Source organism: Anastrepha ludens, chromosome 6, assembly GCF_028408465.1.
Source record: "Anastrepha ludens isolate Willacy chromosome 6, idAnaLude1.1, whole genome shotgun sequence".
In the NCBI taxonomy this organism is placed as follows: Eukaryota; Metazoa; Arthropoda; class Insecta; order Diptera; family Tephritidae; genus Anastrepha; species Anastrepha ludens.
This window is the reverse complement of record NC_071502.1, coordinates 125,358,458-125,381,126: the sequence shown is the minus strand read 5'-3', so window position 1 is coordinate 125,381,126 and position 22,669 is coordinate 125,358,458. Positions and strand designations below refer to the sequence as shown.

The following is a 22,669-nucleotide window of genomic DNA, read 5'->3' as shown; positions in this document are numbered from 1 at the left end:
AGATAGTAAAATTTCTTTAAAAATTTATTTTTAGGAGTATGAATATGTATGAAGTAGTTGAACTACCAAATTATATACATAAGTATGGTGGAATGAAAAATAATATTTTTTAAACTAATATTTTTGTTATGCTACAAAAGGTAAGTTGAACTATGAAGTTAAACGCTAACGTAGGGTTATGGTGAGAAAGCCAAAGATAAGAATCAATCAGCAGCGCTATTGCTATTGGCAGATGCAGTGCTTCCTATGGGAACCGAGGGATTGATCGGATTTAAAGTGATCACCTTTGGCGAGGTTTGAATAGACGTTGATGTACTAGTGACTCCACTATTAATGGAATCCTGTGATACAGCGGTGGTTTGCGCTACTATTGTTACACCAGGTGAAGTTGAGGAAGCACCGACTGCCTTTGTGGCCGGTACAATATTCACCAACTTGCGTACCGTCAAGTTGCGATTGAGTAGCTGCGTCTTCAATTGAGGTGGGATTTGCTTCAAGCCACCAGGTTTTACAACAATATTTCGAATATGGGGTCGATCTGCTAGTACACCGCTGCCACCACTTATTACTGTCGAAGGGCCCGTATTAGTATTATTGCCCACAGTTGGCGTAATAGCCGCTCCACCGGCAGTTGTGCTAATAATTTGCACTTGTGGTAGAGACTTTGTAGAAACGTTCAATATGCCTGATGTCTGACGAGCACCAATGCTCACTGGAGACTTTAGTGCCTGCAAATTTACTTGTTTTACCGAAGAAACAATTGGTGTATTAACGCTGCTACCACTGGACGTAGCTGATGATAGGTGCGTTGCTGGACGTGGCACAAGTGTTGTTGCAGATGTTTTCGGATTGGTAACAACAACTTTGGTATATTTCGGCAATTGTTGTGCAACATTTGATCGAGATATGATATTCGGGCATGGTTTCATTGTATTGCGATTGATGAAAACTACTTTATTTTGTTTATTTGCGGTTTGATTTGTATGTTGTAAAACTGGGCTACCGGTAGTCTTATTGATTATGTATGTACCACCCCCAGTCTTGGGAGATGTAGACATAATACCGGTGGTATTAGATGCAGAAGCATTGGCCTCTTTCATAATTTTTTGACTTATAATCAGTTGGCCAACACCGGAGGTATTAGCTGAAAAAAGTTTAGTAGCCGATATAAATAAAGTTAAGAAAATGTTTATACGAAGCGTACCTGGTTTGGTAGTTACAGCTGATACAGCTACAGAATCAGAGAGATTGCCATCATTATCAGCGAACACAATTGGCATATCTATGATATTTGATAAGTCCACATTTGAAGTCGATACGCCTGAGACGCTCGTCGTAGCCGTTGTCTTTACACCGGCCAGTTGAAGTGTGGTGCCACCACTTGTATTTTTCACAACCGTGTATTTTTGTTGGCCTTGTCCAGGGGGTGCGGCTGTTACAAACTGAGTCGTTTGACCATTCGGAGACTTAAGAGTAAAGATCTGCTGTTGATGCTGTCCTGCAGTGTTGCAGTTTGGCGATGTTGAAACAATGCTCCCTATAGATGTACTTCCGGAAGCGGTGTTCTGCTGCATTGACGCGGTCTTAATTGTATAGATTTTCGATTGTGATTGCAGCGGCGGTTTGAGTTGTACAAATTGATTTGATGGTATCATCTTTATTTTAGCACCAGCTGGGAGCACCTGCTTTTGCAGAGGGTTTAATAATGCTGTTTTTATTGGAGTCGACTTTGATGGTGCAACAATTTCATAGTTCGTCACAAGTTTCTGTGCTCGTTGGGAAGATTCTGTACTAGAATTAAGTATCGAACCATCCTCTTCATTTGAATCGCCCAATATCGATTGTATGGCCATGTTGAGATCATCGTTAGTGATAGAAGAGCTAGGTGATATCTGCGACTTCTTTTGTTGTTGTTGAGTTGCCTTTGTAGAGCCAACCTTCAATGTCGCCTGCGTAACCTTGGCTGGCGCAGAGCTCGGCACATTCAAGGGTCGTGTGCGCGGACGACCCACTATAAAACAATAATTAAAAGAAAATGTAGGTGTATTAGGGATGAACTCCTTTATACTTAAACCAGGCATTAAATTAATGATATGAACATGAGTTTTTACCCTTCCGCTTCACTTGCAACGGGTCGGGGATTTTTACTTTTCTTGGTTTGTCTTGGATAAGGATGGGATTTGAAAGTATACGGTAATTTCGAGTTAATTTCACATTTTGATGTTGATTAGTACATGAAAAATTTAATTTATTAATAAGTATTAAAATTGCCTTGAATAACTTAAGATCTTCTAACTACGATTAAAAAATAGGAGAGTCCCCAAAAACATAAAATGGGAGATATGAGATTTATGAAATATGTGCATTCAAATAACATACTTGATTGAACACATTTGCTTTTCGTCGGCGTCTGATCTTGGTCAGAGCTCAAAGCGTCATTCTTACGCTTGCGTTGTATAACTCCAACCTTGGTGTTCCCTTCAGCACTACTTCCACTGGAGATATTACCCATTGCATTTCGTCCCTGCTTAGTGTGTACTAAACTTGTAATTGTGGTAGGCACACGTGGTCCAGGCGGATTTGTTAGCATTTTTTTAATAAACTCATAAAGTTCATCCTGAATTACGAATTTATTTTCCTTATAAATTTTAAAATAAATGAATAACTAAGGATACGTACCACAACCATAGCGTCCACCATAGACTGCGTAACATTATCTAATTTGCGACGACTTTTAGGAACACGTAAAACGTCGTCAGCGCTCCCCACCACCACCAAAGAAGTTTCCGACTGCATTTTTTCACGTAGTGACTCAATTTCTTCCGTGCTATAATTAAAAATTCATTTGTAATGTTTGGATTACACCTCAAATATTGACTAAAAACAATTATTTCACACCTGGTTTTCGCCGAGTTTTGACCAATCACAAAAAGAATTGGAATTTTTATGTCCAATATTCGGTCATCTGGAGTACCACGCACTCCGTTAAATGTATTGTATGCGAATCCCATACACACCACGCATGCTACATTTTCTGATACAGCCACTTGCAAAGCTAGACCAGCACCTGCATTAAAACCTATCAATATGATGCTACGTTGGGAGTTCTCATTCCGAAGCTCCTGTATTTTTACCCTTGTAAGTGAGACTATTTGTTCGGCAACTTGCTCTAATGGCTGCCGAGTTATATGGCTTACTGTATATTTATAAAAATAAATTAACAACTCATATGAGTACATATACATATAAGTCAATAAATGAGGGCGTGGGCTTACCATTTGAAGGAAGTGTTACTTGTACAATCTGCGTTATGCTTGCCAATTGATGATACCATTTTTGAAGCCTATTTGGTATTGGACCACTGGTAGGTACAGAGGGCAAAGCAACAATAACTGCATTCTGTGTTAGTTTGCGCACTTTCGTATTAACAATGGGCTCCCATTTATTCTTCATTACCGGGGCCAAGAGCTCCTGGCTCACATTTAGTGGCCGTCCAAATAGCATTTTATCCATCAGGTTTGGTAGTTTTGATTTTAAAGTTTGTAAAATATCTAAATATGAGGCCATGTAAGTCGATGGCAAAGAATCCATTAGCAGACAATGCAACCATTGTGTGAGACGTGAGTCCCAAGCGACATATGCTAGAGCCCTACGCATACGACTAGCTGACTTATCGACTACAACACGACGTTGCATTGGCTCGTTTTGTCGGTTGACATTCGCCAGACGTCCTAACTGATCATTGTCCAAAATATTTGCAACTTTACTAAAAAGGGTCTTTTGCATGTTACTCCATCCAATTCTAGAATATTTATATAAACATATTTATAGAGATGTTAAATTTATAATTTTTTAGAATATTGCTTATGATACATACTGATTAACATGTAATTCCCAGTCATCATCGTCAGGATTATTGTTCTTAACGTATTTGGCAATACGAGAGCACTCATTCATGGCTTCTTTAGCTCCGATTTCATTGTACGAAGGCACATTTGCCTGATTGCAGTCATCAAAATCATGCTCTTCAAGTGGATGGGTATGGCAGGAAGGGCACTGTGGAGTACGTCGAACTAGAATTTTCCTAGCCGGTGACAAACCGGTGCTAACGCTTCCTATAGCCCGAGTGTTGTCTCGCGTATAACTATGCTCCATTTTATTGTCGCCACCACCACCGCTACTGATAGCATTAATAGTTCCACTAATTGACTCAGGATTGGTATTCGGTTGCTGAAAATAATTAAATATGGAAGTGGGAATAAAAGAAAACGATATTGATTCTTTTTTTCATTAATGTCTAACACATCATTAGGTAATATTTATTTTAACTGACAACATTTTCATGGGAGTTTCAATATTTTTTAAACCAGTAAAGTATTAAGTCCAGAATTTACGCTCGGCAATTAAAATCTATGTTTCACTAAAGAATTATGTGAGTAAAAATATTAATTTACTCTTTTCATTGCCGGCGCTGCTGCCAGTGCTAGAACTGATCCTCTCGGCCGGACCGGCACACCTTTTGCAATGTAGTTTGCCACTATTGCTTATGCCTGTAACTTTTCGACGATTTAATTTTACACTATATATTCTTCATGTATTTTAGCATTTGTACTCTAGTATTTCCTTTTTTATTTTTTGTCATCATTATATTCTAGGGATAATTTTACACAAAACCAATCTCCTAGTGATTAACCATGTACTCCAAAATTATTATACACAATTATATACTATAAATTTTAAACATTTTAAACTTCTCACTTTTACGACAGTCTTATTGATAAATTTTAATTTCTTTTCCCTCTCCTTTTTTTGCAACATGGCGTCGGTAGTAAAGCTGCCATATATTTACGTTTTGAAAAATTAAAAAATTTGAATTAAGACATATTTTCCAAACCACAATCAAACCTTAGTACAATCGCAACAGTTATGCAATAGGTAACGTGTTGCGCCCTAGATTATTTCCAATGATTTCATTTTCTTTAGTAGTTGAGCTCAAGCTCATATTTGAATAGAACATTGATTTTTCCTTTAACTATATAGTAGGCACATCAAGGTCAATTGAATACTGAAGGTGGCGTCTTCCCAAAACAGTTATTTTATTTTTCGCGATTTTGACAGGTCTCACGTTAGGCTATTTTCCAATACAAAACAAACAAGGAAACATTTCAATTCAGTTTTTTCCGATATGAGAAGTCGCCATTCGCACTTAATCTAAATTTAATTGCTCTTAACTAACATAAAACTGATAAGTAATTAAAGGTAGTTTGTATATTTTGTACATATTAAAATTATCTATGAACTTTTTCATTTTACGATTATATATGGTAACACTGTTATTAATTTTTTTCTTTTTCTGGTTTGTAATAGATTACAGGTAATTTCACCACTACTTTGTAGTGATTCCATAAACAAAATATACATTTAATGAATCCAAAAGAATAATTTTATTTATGTAGCAATCTTTTATGTTATTTGTAATAGAACTTTTTAAGCATTAAACAATTTCAATCATTGTTTACCTCTACATCTTCGTCTTCAGACGCAGCAAGTGCTGTGCGACTGCCATCACATTCTTTGCGCTGCAAAAAGTCTTCAAACAATTTCATATATGAAGCCATCACCAGCAATAGCTTTTCAGCTTTGCAGTCCTTACACCGCTTTGACAATTAGCACAATATTATAATAAACTATATTGATAAACACTGCAAAACGTTTGCAATTTGCCTGCTGTCGCCAACGTTTGCTGATCGGCCACAAATAATTTTGACAACTAATACAACTCAACACGCAATGTCGTAGAACTCAAAGAAACCAGTACTTGCAAAAATATTGCATATTTCTAACTGCCTTTACATGCAGTCTTAGATATTGGTTTCGATACCGTTCCAATGCATGAACTTAAATCAACAATAAAAATAATTTGTATTTGCTCAATTTACTAACATAGTTCCAGAACACTTGCCGCTCTACGAATTATTCCACCATTAACTGATGTTGATTATGCATGGTGAATTTTCACGTGATGCCATATCTAGAAAAAAAAATTTATTGGCTATAGTACGTTCACATATGCATTAATTACCAATTAATCTACTCGTTCACATATGGCAAATTACCTGCAAAATTGACAATCAGCTGTCAATACTGTTGTAAAAGGTTTTTCTTCATAGAAATTATTTTGGTGGAGTAGTTCGGTGTTTGGTTTTGGATTGTTTAATTACACAGGCCTGCAAAATCTCGCTTTTTTACAGCTTCTAAAACGGCTATGGGTGTTTCTTGAAGGTTTTTTTATGCTGAAAACGAATATGACCTTGAAAATGCTCCAGCACGTCAGGATTTTTGGCAATTTGAGGTTAAATAGTCAAAAAATGCAGATTTTGGCCATATTTACAATTTTTTTTGAGCAAGGTAAAGTTTTTTTTTAATTTTCCACAACGGCATCACAAAGTACTACACTACCAAGAAAACTGTACCTCGCAGGACTGTAAAATATATCCGATACATTTTGGTAGATAAACGTTATTTTTACTTAATTGTAAAATGTGAAAAATTGATGGGTGATATAACTTTTTAATAATTTTTTTCGTAATCAGGACACCAAATTACAAAGTAATTAGTTAAAATTATCGAACAAGTTTTTTGGTTGTTGGCCTGTGTTATTATTAACGATATGAAGAAACAATATGGAGAAGGAATAGCTAACTTAATTGCGCAATTGGCTGCTAATAATAAACAGCTGGGTGAAATCCGTAAACGACGTTTACGCATACAACAAAGGAACAAAAATTAATGTACCAAAAGAAAAATGGATGAATGATGAAATTCTGAACTTGATGAATGAGAGAAGGAAATAGCGGAACATAAACATTGACGAATATAAACGTAGAAACAAGGAAATCAGAGACAAAATAAGAAACGCAAGAAACCAATGGATGGGCAGACAATGTGAGGATATAGAGCGATCAGAAAAGTTACCTGATAGTTTTAATTTACACAGAAAACTAAAGGAAATATGCAACCTGAGAAGATACAATGCAATTAATAAACCAATGGATGGGCAGACAATGTGAGGATATAGAGCGATCGGAAAAGTTACCTGATAGTTTTAATTTACACAGAAAACTAAAGGAAATATGCAACCTGAGAAGATACAATGCAATTAATACATTATACGATACAAACGACAAAGTTATAAACGACGAAAACGAAAAACGCAATATTTGGGTACAATATGTCCATGAATTATTCAAAGACGATTCAAGAGATGTAAATATCAGCACAAACGACTCAACAGATGATCCACTACTTAGAATAACTATGTCTGAAATAAAATATGCGATAAAATTATCAAAACCAAAAAAAGCAACAGGCTGTGACGAAATCCCAGCTGATATTCTCAAATTTATAAATGACAGTGGAATGCCAACCCTAATGAAAGTGCAGAGAACGTTAATGTATCATTAATGTATCATTAACGTTCTCTGGAAAGTGTTTAACCATATATAAATATACAGTGGCACAGTAAAGTCTACATACCCCATTGAAAAGCGAGGTTTGGAGATTTCTGTGAACATTGTAGCATTAGAATATATTCCAAACAAATCCAATCTAACAACAAACAATAAATTTTAACAAAAAAATTTTTATCCAAAAATATTGATTAACAAAAACAAACAAAATTCATTTTCCAAACACAGAAAAGTCTGCATACGGCTTTGTAGTGGAGTACACAAAATGCAGTTCTGTACTCAAACAGTGCTACCAATCACTTCAGGCGTTTTTACTAGATACCGTTAGTTAGAAAGAAGTTTAGTTCTTCGATATTAATATTGTAGCTGTGTTAATTTAACCAAAATGGGTAAAGAAATCTGTGTTAAAGTACGTGAGCTAATTGTGAAATATTATAAGGAAAAAAATCTTTAAGAGAGATTGGAGAACTGGTCGGACATCCAAAATCAAGCATTCAAACAATTATTCGGAAATATAATCACACTAATAGTGTAGAAAACAAACCAAGAAGTGGTCGCCCACCTAAACTGACTCCTCGTGCTAAGCGAAAAATTTTGTTAGACGTGCAAGAAAATCCAAGAATAACAGCAATAGAAATTGCAAAAACCCTGAAAAATCAAGATATTGCTTCAGTGCATCCAGAAACGGTGAGATATTTATTGAGAAGCAATGGAATCCACAACCGTGTGCCTCGAAAGAAGCCATTCATCAGCAAAATAAATATGGAGAAACGAGTAGAATTTGCTAAGGAATATATTGATGCATACGAAGATTTTTGGGCTAATGTTTTATTTAGTGACGAAAGCAAGTTCAACTTGTTTGGCTATGATGGCAAACAAAAAGTATGGCGTCGAAATAATGAAGTATTATTGCCCAAAAACTTGCTTCCTACGGTGAAGCACGGTGGAGGCTCCATAATGGTTTGGGGCTGCATGTCAGCGGCTGGAGTGGGTAATTTAACATTTATTGATATTAATATGGATCGCATGGTATATTTGGACATTCTCAAAGATAATTTGAAGCAATCCGCGAGTAAACTGGGTCTTACGGCGGGTTGGTACTTTCAGCAAGATAACGACCCAAAACATACCGCTGGTGTTGTCAAAGAATGGCTACTATATAATGTGCCCCATCAACTTCATTCCCCACCCCAGTCACCGGATTTGAACCCCATAGAGAATTTATGGGATGAATTGGATCATCGCATTAGGAAAAGGACAATTAAAAATAAACAGGACCTCAAAAATGCTTTACTTGAAGAGTGGAATTTAATTTGGAATAATTACACAAAAGTATTGGTAAATTCCATTCAAAATAGATTAAATGCTGTTCTAGAAAGTCGTGGCGGACCCACCAAGTATTAATTCTGTTGTCTTTTTATTTCCTTTTAAGTGAAACACATTCTTTTTACAAAGTATGCAGACTTTTCTGTGTTTGGAAAATGAATTTTGTTTGTTTTTGTTAATAAATATTTTTGGATTAAAATTTTTTTGTTAAAATTTATTTTTTGTTGTTAGATTGGATTTGTTAGGAATATATTCTAATGCTACAATGTTCACAGAAATCTCCAAACCTCGCTTTTCAATGGGGTATGTAGACTTTACTGTGCCACTGTATATATATATATATATATATATATATATATGATTGGCGCATACACCCTTTTTGGGTGTTTGGCCGAGCTCCTCCCCCTATTTGTGGTGTGCGTCTTGATGTTATTCCACAAATGGAAGGACCTACAGTTTCAAGCCGACTCCGAACGGCAGATATTTTTATGACGAGCTTTTTCATGGCAGAAATACACTCGGAGGTTTGCCATTGCCTGCCGAGAGGCGGCCGCTATTAGAAAAATGTTTTTTATTAATTTTGGTTTCACCGAGATTCGAACCAACGTTCTCTCTGTGAATTCCGAATGGTAATCACGCACCAACTCATTTGGCTACGGCGGCCGCATATATGAAACTGCTAATTATCCAAGCTCATGGTTAAAATCCACGTTTATTGTGATACCAAAAAAGACCAGTGCAAAACAATGCGAGGATTATCGGCTAATAAGTCTAATGAACGCTAAAATTTTTTCTTAAAATCATTCACAACAGAATTTATCAGGAATGCGAGGCCGCTATAGGAACAACACAATTTGGCTTTAAGAAAGGGTTTGGGACCAGAGAAGCAATATTTAGTCTTCAAATGCTTACACAAAAATCACAGGACGCCAATCAAGATACATACATATGTATATGCAAGTCGAGAGAAAGCCTTTGACAAAATACAACATAACAAGCTATTTGAAGTAATGAAAGATTTGGACATAAACAAATATGACGTCAAATGTATACAAAACTTATATTGGAATCAGACTGCAGAAATCAGATTCGGAGACAGCACCACAAGAGAGACAAAAATCTACAGAGGAGTGAGACAAGGTTGCATTCTATCGCCACTATTATTTAATGTGTACGCAGAAAAAATATTTGAAGAAGCAATAAATTACGCAGAATTAAGTATTAAAGTTAATGGGATATATATAAATAACATTCGCTATGCAGACGATACAACGTTAGTAACAAACAATTTCCAGGATCTCCAAACTATTGTAAACAAAGTTGAAAAACACAGCAAAGACTTCGGGCTAAACATAAATATTGACAACGCCAAATTTATTATTGTAAATAAAAGCAGCAGATACTATTTCTATGCGAGACTAACCATAGGTGGCAAAACAATAGAAAGAGTAAACATTTCAGGTATTTGGGTATATGGCTGAATGACCAATGGGACCATGATCAGGAGATAAGAGGCAGAATAGAAATGGCTAGAGCGGCCTTCATAAAGATCAAAAAGATACTGACACGCCGGGACATACCAATCGGGTTAAAGACAAGATTTTTAAAATGTTATGTATGGTCAACACTCTTATATGGATGCGAGGCCTGGACATTGAAAACCGTAAGCATACACCGACTAGAATCTTTCGAAATGTGGTGTTACAGAAAAATGTTGAAAATAAGCTGGAATGACAAAATATGAAATGACGTAGTGCTAAATAGAATGCAAACCGCTAGGAACATGCTTAAGGACATAGAAAGGAGGAAATTCGCTTATTTCGGACACATAACAAGAGGTGACAAGTATGCTGATCCAAGGAAAAATTGAAGGACAAAGAGGAATTGGTAGGAAGAAAATGACATGGCTAGACAACATCAAAGAGTAGACAGGCCTCAAAACAATCGGCGAACCAACAGCAGCAGTGAAAAACAGACAAAAATATAATGACATTATTAATAATATGACCTGACAACCGTACGACTAAGATCACAATGACGTTTGTATGTAATCGCGAACATCCAGCATGGATACGCCGATTAAGAAGAAGAAGTGTATATCCGAACAAACTTAAAACTACAAATATGAATATATATCTGCAAGCAAAGCAAGAAAGATAGAATACAGCACGTTGTACAGAATATAGATAGTGGCACCTTCCGGAAACCACTCATTTATGTTTCGCGTTGTTTTGAACACCTATGATGTCAGTACAGCGAATAAACAGATCTGTATTCGTGAATATTCCGTCTATGACTTAATGATAATTAAGATTTTAAGATTTGCTATTTTTAAATTAAACAGAGGAATAAAAATGAAATGCCGCGTGTTAAATTGTGAAAGCAAAAATTATAACAATACGTCCAAATGCTAAAAGAACAAATACTTTCTTTTGTCCATGACGCCATGGCAAAAAAATTGTGTATACAAAAATGATTGTAAAATCTAAAGCAGCCAAAGTGCAGAACATGAACAGAGAAAGTTTCTTTAATCTTCACCTTCACCTTTTATTATTTTGCCATGCAACATCAACACATCACCATTGTGAACACCCATATATTTGAAATTTTCTCTAAGTGGCAGCTCAAAATTTTGACAAAACAACTGATGAAAACAAGTGCAAGAAGCTCAAATTATTTGTATAATTTTGTGTTTTTCAAAGAACGGACGCGATGGCGCTAGGGTCACACCACGTGTTAGGCTTTTCGCCCGATGCCAAGTTATTTGCATTTATCAATGATCAAGGAATTCTTCGTATATGGGACACAGATACAAACGAACTAAAGCAGGAGTATACACCAAATCTGCAACTGTCTGGACCATGCACTGCATGCACGTGGTTCATTGCTGGTTCTGTATCCGGGGAACCAACCGAAAAAAAGGTAATATACTTTATATCATAACTATGGCTTTGTCTTATATAAATACGTTGTTGTTTTGTTATTGTCACAACAGTTTAAGAAAGCTCGGAAGTTGCATGCCGGTTCTACTAAAGATAAAGGAGCAATTTACCTTGCATTAGGTACTAGTAACGGAAATATTTCTCTCTATTCCTACGCTTTGGGCAAGGTAATAAGCCATCTCTAGTATAACAGTGTTAAAAAGAATATACTTTTACAGATTGAAAGATCTTTAAAAGGCGAAGGGCATAGTGGAAAAGTAACTTGTCTGACTCAAGATGGTAAAGGTCACCTATATAGTAGTGGCGAAGATTGCCAGATAATAGTTTGGTCAGTCGCTGATGAAAAGCAGCTATTATCGTGGTCAGTGGGGACAGAAAAACCATATAGCATTGTATATTCGAAAATATCAAAAAATTTGGTGGTTGGAGGACGTCAAATTAAAGTTTTCTCAACAGCTTCGCAAGAACTGGTGCAAACATTTACAGGACATACGTCTGATATAAATTTGATGAGTTCTTTGGAATTAGATGAGAGTATCGAATATGTTCTCAGTACATCACGGATGGAACGTATAATATGTCTATGGAAGATTGGCAAAAAAGGTCGAAATAAAAGTGCAACGTGCACATTGCTTATGGAAGACGTCGCACACTGCCTCACTTCTCATGTGGATAATGACCGTAATTTGAGAGTAGCGAGTGTAACTCGCAGTGGTGTAATACATGTGTACCTAATTGCTGTAGAAAAGTGAGTTGTTCACCATAATTTTGATAGTTCCTTATTTACATTTGTTTCTCATTTTAGCATAAAAGCAGAAAAACCTATAAAGCCAAAACTAACTATAGAAATCGCATCGGACAGTGCCACCGTAATTGCCCCTATACCAGCCTTTTCAGTATCCTTACGGCATAGCGCCCATCCCCAAGAACTTATTTTTGGATATGGAAACTCAAGCTTTTTAGTTTTTGAACGTTTAAAACCGAATTTCGCTGAAAAGCTGCAAGTCCTAATACGTGCCGATCCAAAATTACTATACTTAACACAAGGAAAGTTATCCAGAAAAGATGGCAAATCTGGGGGAGCACTAAAGACACTCACTCCAATTGTCAACGAAGCCAAAGTAGACTACAAGTCTGCTGTAACAGTTTCAAAGAAAAAGATGAAGGCAGTAGAAATGCCTATGGAGTCACGATTACAAAATTTGAACTTAAATGCACTTCCCGGTGGAGTAGCGCCCCAAGCACAGAGCAAAGTACAGCTATTGGTGCAGGCTCTGCACAGCAAAGACAATACGTAAGTATGAAAATATTATTTGAAAGTATCTCAACATCGAACAATCATCCAACAGTTATTAAATATTTATCAATAATCTGTTCAGTCTTTTACGCTCTGTGTTGCACACTCATGACACTAAAACAATACAGTTAACCCTTCATAAACTACCGGTGCCATACGTGGGCCCATTAGTCAATGAGTTGACGCAGTTCATGCAGCAAAAACGTATGAAGTAAGTAATCGCTCACATTACTCAAGAGTTATTCTATCATAGCGAATTCGTATAATAAATATTTTCAGTGTCGAATATGCAGTTGATTGGCTTAAAATTTTAGTACAAACACACTCTAGCCAGCTAATGGCTTTAGGATCTGAAGATCTGCTAAACAAATTCGGTCCATGTATCGGAATAATAGAGCATCGTGTGAACTGCCTTAAAGAATTATCAAAGTTTGTTTGATTTTTTAAATCTAAATTGTAGAAGGTTTAACTAATAGAAATGTTCACTTCACAGAGTTGCTGGGCGACTGGATTTGTTGATTAATCAAATAAAACGCAACACTGACGAAGACAACTTAAACAGTGCAAATGTTTTAGTGTACGAAGATAATGGTATAGAAAAAATAGTAACCATTACTTTATTTTCTTTGTAATAAACAATTGATTTATAGATTCATCTGACCCCGAACTGGAAGATGAAGGGGAAAAGAGCTCACCTGACGATGAATGGGACGAAGATATTGAAGACACTGTCGAAAATATGGAACAAGATGGTGAAGATAACGATGAAAGTGAGAATGAAAATGATGATGACAGTGATGCTGACGAGGGAGAAGAAATGGATACATAAAACTTATATCCATTCACATTTCTTAGCAATTTAGCAGATGTTAACTGATAAGTAAAAACAAAAAAACGTGTTACCACAATCCAATGTAATAGTTCTTTATATTATATATATATGTGGAAATATCATATTTAATATTTATGTTTATATTTATATATCCCCTGGCGGCATATGGGGTGCAGGAGATTGTTGGTAAGAACCTCCGAGCGGAAGATGGGTTTTATTCGGAACTTTTTTCGTGGAAGAAATTTACTATGTGGTTTGCCATTTCCAGACGAGAGATGGTTGCTACTACAATTCTGCAATTTTACATTTCATATCCATAGTAAATTTGGAAACCGGACCCATAAAATAATACTCATGTGGTTCTAGGCAATTTAGACAATACCACTTGGATGACTCAATGATATTTTACCTGGTTTTTTATTGGGTAATGCAAATGTTTATTCAAATTACCACCCAAAATAAATACAATTATTCTACCATCTAACATCAAATTTAATTTTTGTTTTGTAATATAGCGTACAACAATTACTAAATAATTTTATCAGGAAACTCTGAGTGAACCCTGTATGTTTTTCTGATAATCTCTCAATCAGTAGATATTAATAACAAAACTTTGATTTAACTTCAATAAGAGGCAGCCAGCTGACTTTGTGTCTTCAACATTTTTAATTTTCTCACTAAATTGGTTCCAAATTGGCCTTCAATAAAGTTGAAAACTATTCTAAATTCAATTTGTATCACAATCTAATAAATAAAGATTGCAGTTTGAATGTTTTTTATAGTGACTAAACAAATTGCTGGAAATTATATCTAAAACTTACGCTCCAGCGACATTCCTACTTCATACTTGTGTCTAGATTTTCTTGTAATTTTTTTCTATTTTGTGCTTTTTAAAATGCTTTCTGTTGTCTTATTTTGCCGTGGCGCGCTGGAGTACGTTCAAATGGAAATTTTATATAGCGATTAAATTAAGTTTACCAATTCGCTTTCAAGAAGCTAATAAGCCCATTAGTGGATGAGTCGTGTGTGGTTACTTCACTCGGTGTAGCTAATTCGGGTTCAATTGCCTTGGCCAATTGTTTACCCAATTCAACACCCCATTGATCAAAGGAGTTAATATCCCAGATTATGCCCTGTGTGAAGATTTTATGTTCGTATAAAGCTGTAAAACAAAAAAAAAAAATAGTCGCATTTCATTGTTGTATTAGCAATTATTAATTTTTATATTAGTTACCAATAAGTACGCCCAACGTGAATGGTGTAACTTTCTTCACTACAATTGAGTTGGTGGGCCTGTTACCAACAAATGTCTTATGTGGCAGCAGCTCTTCCAATTTCTCACCGGACAAACCAGTCTTCTCGAGTTCCACACGCGCCTGGGCTGTAGTTTTTCCTTGCATCAACGCCTCCGTCTGGGCCAAGAAATTAGCCAAAAGAATTTTATGATGTACTCCTCCAGATATTGGATTATGTGACTGTGCTGCTGCAATGAAATCGCAAGGGATCAACCTAGTGCCTTGATGAATCAGTTGATAGAAAGCATGTTGACCATTGGTGCCTGGCTCTCCCCAAACGATTGGGCCAGTTTTGTAAGTGACTACCTTGGAATCCGTCTTGGTTACAAATTTACCATTACTTTCCATATCACCCTGCTGGAAATAGGCCGCGAAGCGATGCAAATATTGATCGTAAGGAAGTAGAGCATGTGTCTCAGCATTGTGCAAGTTTGAATACCAAATACCCAAAAGCGCTAGTATAACAGGTGCCTTAAAAATATTTTTTATTTACAGTCACTATCAAAAATTATACTAACACTTCTAAACTTACATTTTGTTCCAATGGCGCAGTTCTAAAATGGTTATCTAGAAAATAGCCTCCTTCAAGCAGTTGCTCAAAGTTTTCAAAGCCTATTGACAGACAGATAGACAAGCCAATAGCTGACCAAAGTGAGTAACGCCCACCAACCCAATCCCAGAATCCAAACATATTCTTACTGTCGATTCCAAAGGCAGTAACTTTCTCCTTGTTCGTAGACAACGCTACAAAATGTTTAGCAACGGCGGCGGGCTAACATGAAGAATGAAGAAATAAAAGTTAGCGAATATATAATATTTTTTACAGAAGGAAACTTTACCTCTTTCACTTGCTCGAGCAGCCAGTTCTTTGCGGAGGTAGCATTAGTTATCGTCTCTTGAGTTGTGAATGTTTTCGAGGCAACAATAAACAGTGTTGTCTCATAATTAACACGTTTCAGAACTTCCGCCAAGTGTGTTCCATCAATATTCGAAACGAAATGTGAGCGCAGACCCTTGCAGTAAGGTTTGAGGGCTTCGGTTACCATTAATGGTCCCAAATCGGAGCCACCAATACCAATGTTAACAACATCGGTTATTTGCTTTCCGGTACAGCCACGCCATACACCTGAGAGGACCTGATTGGTGAATTCCTTCATATGAGACAATTCCGCTCGCACTAACGGCATAACGTCATTGCAATCGACAAGAATCGCTTCATTTCCGCGATTGCGAAGTGCAACATGGAGTACAGCACGACCTTCCGTAATGTTGATGGGTTGTCCAGAGAACATGGCATCGCGCGCTTCAGCCACTTTACGTACTTTTGCTAAGTCAAATAACAGAGACATCACATCCTCTGTAATGCGGTTCTTTGAATAGTCAATCAATATCTCGCCATCGTTGGGAGTTTTCAAGCGAAGGCTAAATACGAAAAAATACGAAATCATAGTACGAAATAGAAATGGTGTAAACTCTTATATCTAATATTATAATTTATATATTATTATGGAACACTCAACGACCTTCTTGGTTTATTTTTATTTTTGTACATACATATATAGGTGCTAACTTTGAAGTGAAAATTAACACTTTTTCGTTGATAAATTAACAGCCTATAACTGTCACTCCGAATACCCCAGGTATACAAGTTATCTTACGCTTTTACTCATGGTACATAAAAATGTGAATAGTCTCGAATTTATCTACACTATATTTCTAATTTGTTACGAAAATTCAAATTTAATTCAATATGAATATATTTAAGGATACCTTTCAGCTCGTTACAAATTCAAGTTATATACATATGAATACATATATTTGTGTATATATGTATGATGCCGTAGATATGGTGAACTACTTTCACATCATTCAAATCGCTTTTTACCATGGTGTGTACATATGTATGTATGCACATTTAACCAATGTATTGAGTTGTGAAAAATTTGAAACTATATACTAACTGAGTTGAGTAAGCCGCTACAAGCCACAGTTTGAGCACGTGAAACTTTAACTCACCGGGGTACCAGTCTCCCATTAAATTAATATTTCATGCATATATAAATTTGCTCACGTACATATTTACGCTAAATATTTAGTGATAGGCAATCCAATCTAAGATTCAAAAGTTAATTGATAGAAATAACCTGCCAGCATATATAGTTATATGTATGTATATAACTTACCCTGTGTAGGTCAATAGCAAGGTCTGCGATACATTCATTCAGTCGTTCATTAGAAATTAAGCTGTTAAAATATTCTTATGGATTTGAATACCCGTACATACATTCACTGCCATACAAAAGTATGTGTATGGTCAAATGTTATAAATGTATGTATATGAATGTGCTTTTTCACAGCTTTGCAAATATTTATATGACCTGATACATATACAGTAATATGTATATACAGTGGAAAGCAAAACTGTCCGGATGTTTTGCATTAAGAAAGAAAGGTAATGAAAACAATACAAATATCGGTATATTATTAATTATATGTATTTTTTTCATTTAATTGAATATTATTTTAAATTATAAAGTACAAAAATGCATATATTTGCTTCAAGAAAAATAGAAAAAATTAAAAAAACAACAATTCCATTACTCGGACACTTTTGCACCGATTTGTGTTATACACATTATCACGATATTGCTTTGTTAAAATGTAACGGTATTTGTCCCGTTATTTTTTTTGCTTGTTGCTAGCTCGTTGTCAATCTTTTACTCCTGTATTTTTGCATTGTTGTTTGACCTGTGAAGTGATTAACTTGATTTTAAATTCAATAAAACAAAAAAACTTTAAAAATGAGGAAAACGCCAAAAGACATTGAAAACAATGTGATAAATTTGTTGAAAAATAATAATTCATGCCGTAAAATTGCTGAAAGGTTAAATTTAAGTAAATCTACGGTAAATGACATAAAAAAACGATGTAATGTAGCTTGCAATAATAACCAAGGTGGTCGACCAAGACTGCTTTCTGATGGTGATGCCCGGCAGATTGAGCGTTTGCTACATGATAAGGCCATCAAGACACCAAAAAATGCTGCAAAAAGTATTGGCAAGGATGTCAGTTCCTGGACGGCCAGACGCGCATTAAAGAGAATTGGTTTAGTAGCCAGTGTGAAAAAGAAGAAGCCAGCCCTTTCCGATAGAAATGTGAAAAGACGCCTTCATTTCTGCAATTCCCACAAAAATTGGACGGTAGATGACTGGAAACGGGTTATTTGGAGCGACGAAACGAAAGTTAACAGATACCAGTCTGATGGAAAAGAATACTATTGGCATAGGCCGCATGACCGCATCCAAAAGCACCATGTGAAGGAAACGATGAAACATGGTGGGGGCAGTATTATGGTGTGGGGATGTTTTACCTGGTGGAACATTGGACCTTTGGTGAGAATCCAAGGTATAATGAAGAAGGAGGATTATTTGAATATTCTCCACACAAGTTTACCAGATTTTGTTGATGAGAGTGCTTATCCGGCCGAAGAAGTTTTTTTTCAACAAGACGGGGATCCGAAGCACACGGCTAAAATAGTTTCCACCTGGCTACAAAACCAATCTTTTAAGACAATGGAATGGCCTGCACAAAGTCCAGACCTGAATCCCATAGAAAACTTATGGGCTATTGTTAAGAGAAAGCTGGGAGTATATGAAAACCCTCCGAGAAATGTTGACGAGCTTTGGAGAGAATACAGCATGAATGGCGAGCTCTTGACCATGATATCATCCAAAAGTTGGTAGAGAGTATGCCAAAACGTATTGAAAGCGTAATTAAAAATAAAGGCCTTTGGACGAAATATTGAATTGGCAATATTAATTGATTTTAAGCAAATCCCGCAATCAGTGCAAAAGTGTCCGAGTAATGGAATTGTTGTTTTTTTAATTTTTTCTATTTTTCTTGAAGCAAATATATGAATTTTTGTGCTTTATGATTTAAAATAATATTCAATTAAATGAAAAAAATACATATATTTAATAATATACCTATATTTGTATTGTTTTCATTACCTTTCTTTCTTAATGCAAAACATCCGGACATTTTGCTTTCCACTGTATGTAATATCATGCACACATGTGCACACAATATTTCCTATCCAATATATGTATTATTGGAGATTTTAGTGCAGATAGCTTTTTTGGGAATCATTCAGTTGATGCAATAACGGTTGAAACTGATAAGTATATATTGTAATCACCTTGTTCAGAGAAAATTTCTTAAGTACAGATACGCTTAATTTATTTATAAGACCACGATTGCACATTTTTAAACATAAATGACTTTGATTTGTTATTGAAATTGTGTAGTTGACGTTGGAGTATGTACATATGCATCATTCAAACTTTATGTCTAAACTTTCCATTACTACTACAATGATTGATCGGGGACTTTTTACCTCGGGCCCGAACTCGAGAGTAATTCGATTGATATGAATTAGATATAATTGGAAAGGGCCCGCATTTGCAATTTCCCCCTGCATTTGAAAATCCTAACCTCATATGTTCTCTATAGAAACGCCAGGAAAAGCGTAAAATTATGAATTTATAAAAATAATCTTATACATATATATAATGCGCTCTCGTCAAAAGATTTTTGGTTGAATGGGGTTTTTTTTTTTGGTTAGCTTTATTCATTTCTCACTACAATCCCTTTTGGCAATTAGTCCCTCACATTTATTTTGAATGGTATTACAAACGTTTAGAACAATTGCAATAATAGAATTTTAATAAAATATGAGGGGCGTGTTCCACAAATGTTTCCATCAAGATGCACGCAAAAAAGCTGCAAGCGCCAAATATATATGTATACTTATATACATACATATAACAAAATATGTAAGGTATTTCTTAAAACGCTTTAAATCAAATATCAAACAAAAAGAATGTATGAATGAATATTGTCCTTTTTAGTGTTTGTATTTAAGTAAAATAAGCGCGGGTAATAGGGAATTTTTTTAAACTTATACACAACTAAGCATTTTGAATGCTAAATATTCATATTTATTCTTAATGCCTATTTATACAAAAATAATGTAAATCAAAAGGCCCATATATTTCTTTCATTTGTATGCAATAATTCTTAAATTATGTCTACGCACTTAAATATTATAAACAAAACTTTCGTGAGAGTAATGGAAAGCCAACCCTTCATGAGATACACGTATGTATGATAACCTATATATGTATGTAATATATAAATATGAGATATACGTATGATAACATATATATTTATATACATACAAATGTGGATATACACATCCAAAAATTGTGTTCTTATACAAACTTTTTACTACCCAATTTTTTACACAGCCAAATTACAACCTACATGTACATCCCAAGACGACTCACCTATACTTTTTAAAGCGATTCGGATCCTGAGCGAAGAGTTCCGTCATATTAATATTTTGGCCAGTAGACATATAAAATCGCTCCAAATTTTTATATGCCGGTTCATCTAAAAGGAATGGAAGTGGTCCTGCCATTTTTCTAATATTAATGTAACTATTTGAGACTAAACTTTTGCAAAACCGCCGATTTTTCCGTGCAAGTACTAAACGTAATTTATGCAGCAAATAGTACAACTGACTACGATGACAATTTATTTATTTAATAAAACAAACTAAGTGATAATGCTGAATTATTGCAACTTAACAACTCTCGCACGGATGACCAGAAAAATTTATAACGACTAAACCAATAGGCGAAACAAATTCAATTTCTCTTTACGCAGGTTTGTCAATGTCGAATGAAAAACTAAAGTCTTGAACACAAATCTTGCATAAGTGTTTAAGTTTTGTTCACTTAAAGCGACTAAGCATAGTGTCACAATATAAGGCGTGCCAGACTGTTTGATGCACATTGAAGCTTCCTTATCTTCATTTTGATTTTAACCCATTATAGCTTTAGATCCTGAATTGTTATAGTTACTTTCAATATATGTATGGAGCCCAAACATATGCATGTTTAGAAAGCAGTTTTGAAAATGTTGTATCTTGTAATAATTTTAACGTAAGTTATTTTGTTTAATTGCTTCGTTCAATATTTAATTCTGACGTTTTAATTAATTTTTATTTATTCAAATTAAAATAAAATGTTGGCTAGGTGGTTTCAATGCTTTTTTTTAAATAAAACAGAATGGCAAAAAATTACTGTATAACTGTTAGCCATAGCCGAATGAGTGGGTGCGTAACTACCATTCGGAATTCAGAGAGAACGTAGGTACGAATCTCGGTAAAAGATCAAAATGAAGAAAAAGTTTTTTTCTAATAGCGGTCGCCCCTGGGCAGGCGATGGCAAACCTCCGAGTATTTTTCTGCCATGAAAAATCTCCCCATAAAAAATATCTGCCGTTCGGAATCGGCTTGAAACTGTAGGTCCCTCCATTTGTGGATCAATATCAAGACGCACACCACAAATAGGAGGAGGAGCTCGGCCAAACACCCAAAAAGGGTATACGCGCCAATTATATATACAGTAGGTTCTGTTTTTATGCGGTTTTGAAATAGTGCGGTTTTTTTTTAATTAAAAAATGCATGTCGACCTATCGGGAATTGTACATATAAACAAGATTCTAAACCAGCTAAGCAAAAACTCATTACAGATTACATCAGAAATGCTAACCCTACAAGTATGGAACCGCCTGCATAACCATCTAGATCAGACGTGTACATTTCCTCAAGTGACGAAAGTGATTTTACGCCAAATCCTAAACGAATGCGCAACATGTGGGTATTGTCTGATTCTATTTCTGACGTAAATTTATTTTTCGATTCTGACGTTTCTTAAATAAAGATATAATTTTCAAAAATACAATATTTTGTTTATGCGATTTTATTTAATTATTTCAGATTCATGCGGTCTATGGAACGTATCTATAGTAATAATATGGGACTAGTGCCCTTTTTTATACGATTTTATTACATTATTTCCGATTTATGCGGTTCTTAGCACTTTTGAAACGTATCTATAGTTTTACTATAGAACTGGTAGCTTTTTTTATAGTGTTTTTTTATGCTGTTTCTTGCGGAACGTATCTACCGCATAAAAACAGAATCTACTGTATATATAATTGTTGCTGTATAGCTGAAAACAAATGGCATTGCTATCTGGCATATTTTATACAATTATACCATGCGATTAAGGTCATAGAATAGTTGTTAACAATCAATTAATTTAATTAAATCTTTTACCATATACATTCTTACCTGACTAGCGAACTCGTAAACTTTTTACTTTTGCTTATACTTTTATTTGTTAAACAAGTTCAACAAGTGTATTGTGTTTCAGGGTTAAAGTTATAAAATTTACTTAAACTTGTGTCAAAAGAACATATAACAGCGACACCTGTAAGTCCGTTTTGTAAGCAATATTAACAGTTTTTGACAAGGTGATTTCATTAAAGTACTAGCAATAATATTAAAGTAGAAAGTAAAAAGAAAAAAGAAAAGGACGAACTACGTTGAACAGCCGACATGAAATGGGAGCACGAAGCATACCTATGCGCGTTGA

The 22,669-nt window shown here is 35.3% G+C and overlaps 3 protein-coding genes across 6 annotated transcripts; 1 reads left to right on the top strand and 2 right to left on the bottom strand.

Annotated features, from left to right (window-relative positions):
- Window positions 1-6: 6 nt before the first annotated feature.
- Window positions 7-5,991, bottom strand: LOC128868306 (KAT8 regulatory NSL complex subunit 3). Of its 4 annotated transcripts, none has more exons than XM_054110237.1 (8): window positions 5,944-5,991; window positions 3,878-4,230; window positions 3,276-3,802; window positions 2,899-3,196; window positions 2,680-2,827; window positions 2,380-2,617; window positions 1,205-2,011; window positions 7-1,144 (listed from the first exon to the last, which is right to left on the bottom strand). In XM_054110237.1, the coding sequence occupies exons 2-8, from the start codon at window positions 4,153-4,155 to the stop codon at window positions 204-206; spliced, it is 3,237 nt and encodes a 1,078-aa protein (XP_053966212.1). In that variant the 5' UTR covers window positions 4,156-4,230; window positions 5,944-5,991; the 3' UTR covers window positions 7-203. The 4 variants fall into 4 exon arrangements, with proteins under 4 accessions (XP_053966212.1, XP_053966209.1, XP_053966210.1 ...); XM_054110234.1 differs by lacking the exon at window positions 5,944-5,991 and adding an exon at window positions 5,520-5,937; XM_054110235.1 differs by lacking the exon at window positions 5,944-5,991 and adding an exon at window positions 4,759-4,888.
- Window positions 5,992-11,430: 5,439 nt separating this feature from the next.
- LOC128868442 (WD repeat-containing protein 43) lies at window positions 11,431-14,134 on the top strand. Its single transcript, XM_054110535.1, has 9 exons — window positions 11,431-11,717; window positions 11,791-11,904; window positions 11,956-12,485; window positions 12,543-13,031; window positions 13,117-13,245; window positions 13,314-13,463; window positions 13,528-13,625; window positions 13,685-13,948; window positions 14,043-14,134. The coding sequence occupies exons 1-8, from the start codon at window positions 11,508-11,510 to the stop codon at window positions 13,861-13,863; spliced, it is 1,899 nt and encodes a 632-aa protein (XP_053966510.1). The 5' UTR covers window positions 11,431-11,507; the 3' UTR covers window positions 13,864-13,948; window positions 14,043-14,134.
- Window positions 14,135-14,509: 375 nt separating this feature from the next.
- LOC128868443 (glucose-6-phosphate isomerase) lies at window positions 14,510-20,891 on the bottom strand. Its single transcript, XM_054110536.1, has 5 exons — window positions 20,510-20,891; window positions 16,001-16,583; window positions 15,694-15,933; window positions 15,101-15,632; window positions 14,510-15,028 (listed from the first exon to the last, which is right to left on the bottom strand). The coding sequence occupies exons 1-5, from the start codon at window positions 20,641-20,643 to the stop codon at window positions 14,841-14,843; spliced, it is 1,677 nt and encodes a 558-aa protein (XP_053966511.1). The 5' UTR covers window positions 20,644-20,891; the 3' UTR covers window positions 14,510-14,840.
- Between the last annotated feature and the right edge of the window lie 1,778 nt (window positions 20,892-22,669).

Excerpts from the sequence above, each read along its gene's own strand:
- LOC128868306 (XM_054110234.1), bottom strand. The coding sequence starts at position 5,618 with ATGGCTTCATATATGAAATTGTTTGAAGACTTTTTGCAGCGCAAAGAA. Across the intron at positions 4,231-5,519 it reads CTGAAGACGAAGATGTAGAG|CAACCGAATACCAATCCTGA; the intron begins GTAAACAATGAT and ends AATTATTTTCAG. Across the intron at positions 2,618-2,679 it reads TGGTGGACGCTATGGTTGTG|GATGAACTTTATGAGTTTAT; the intron begins GTACGTATCCTT and ends TTCGTAATTCAG.
- LOC128868442 (XM_054110535.1), top strand. The coding sequence starts at position 11,508 with ATGGCGCTAGGGTCACACCACGTGTTAGGCTTTTCGCCCGATGCCAAG. Across the intron at positions 13,032-13,116 it reads CTGCACAGCAAAGACAATAC|TCTTTTACGCTCTGTGTTGC; the intron begins GTAAGTATGAAA and ends TAATCTGTTCAG. Across the intron at positions 13,626-13,684 it reads TTTAGTGTACGAAGATAATG|ATTCATCTGACCCCGAACTG; the intron begins GTATAGAAAAAA and ends ATTGATTTATAG.
- LOC128868443 (XM_054110536.1), bottom strand. The coding sequence starts at position 20,643 with ATGGCAGGACCACTTCCATTCCTTTTAGATGAACCGGCATATAAAAAT. Across the intron at positions 15,633-15,693 it reads CTGCGCCATTGGAACAAAAT|GCACCTGTTATACTAGCGCT; the intron begins GTAAGTTTAGAA and ends AATATTTTTAAG. Across the intron at positions 15,029-15,100 it reads CACGTTGGGCGTACTTATTG|CTTTATACGAACATAAAATC; the intron begins GTAACTAATATA and ends TTTGTTTTACAG.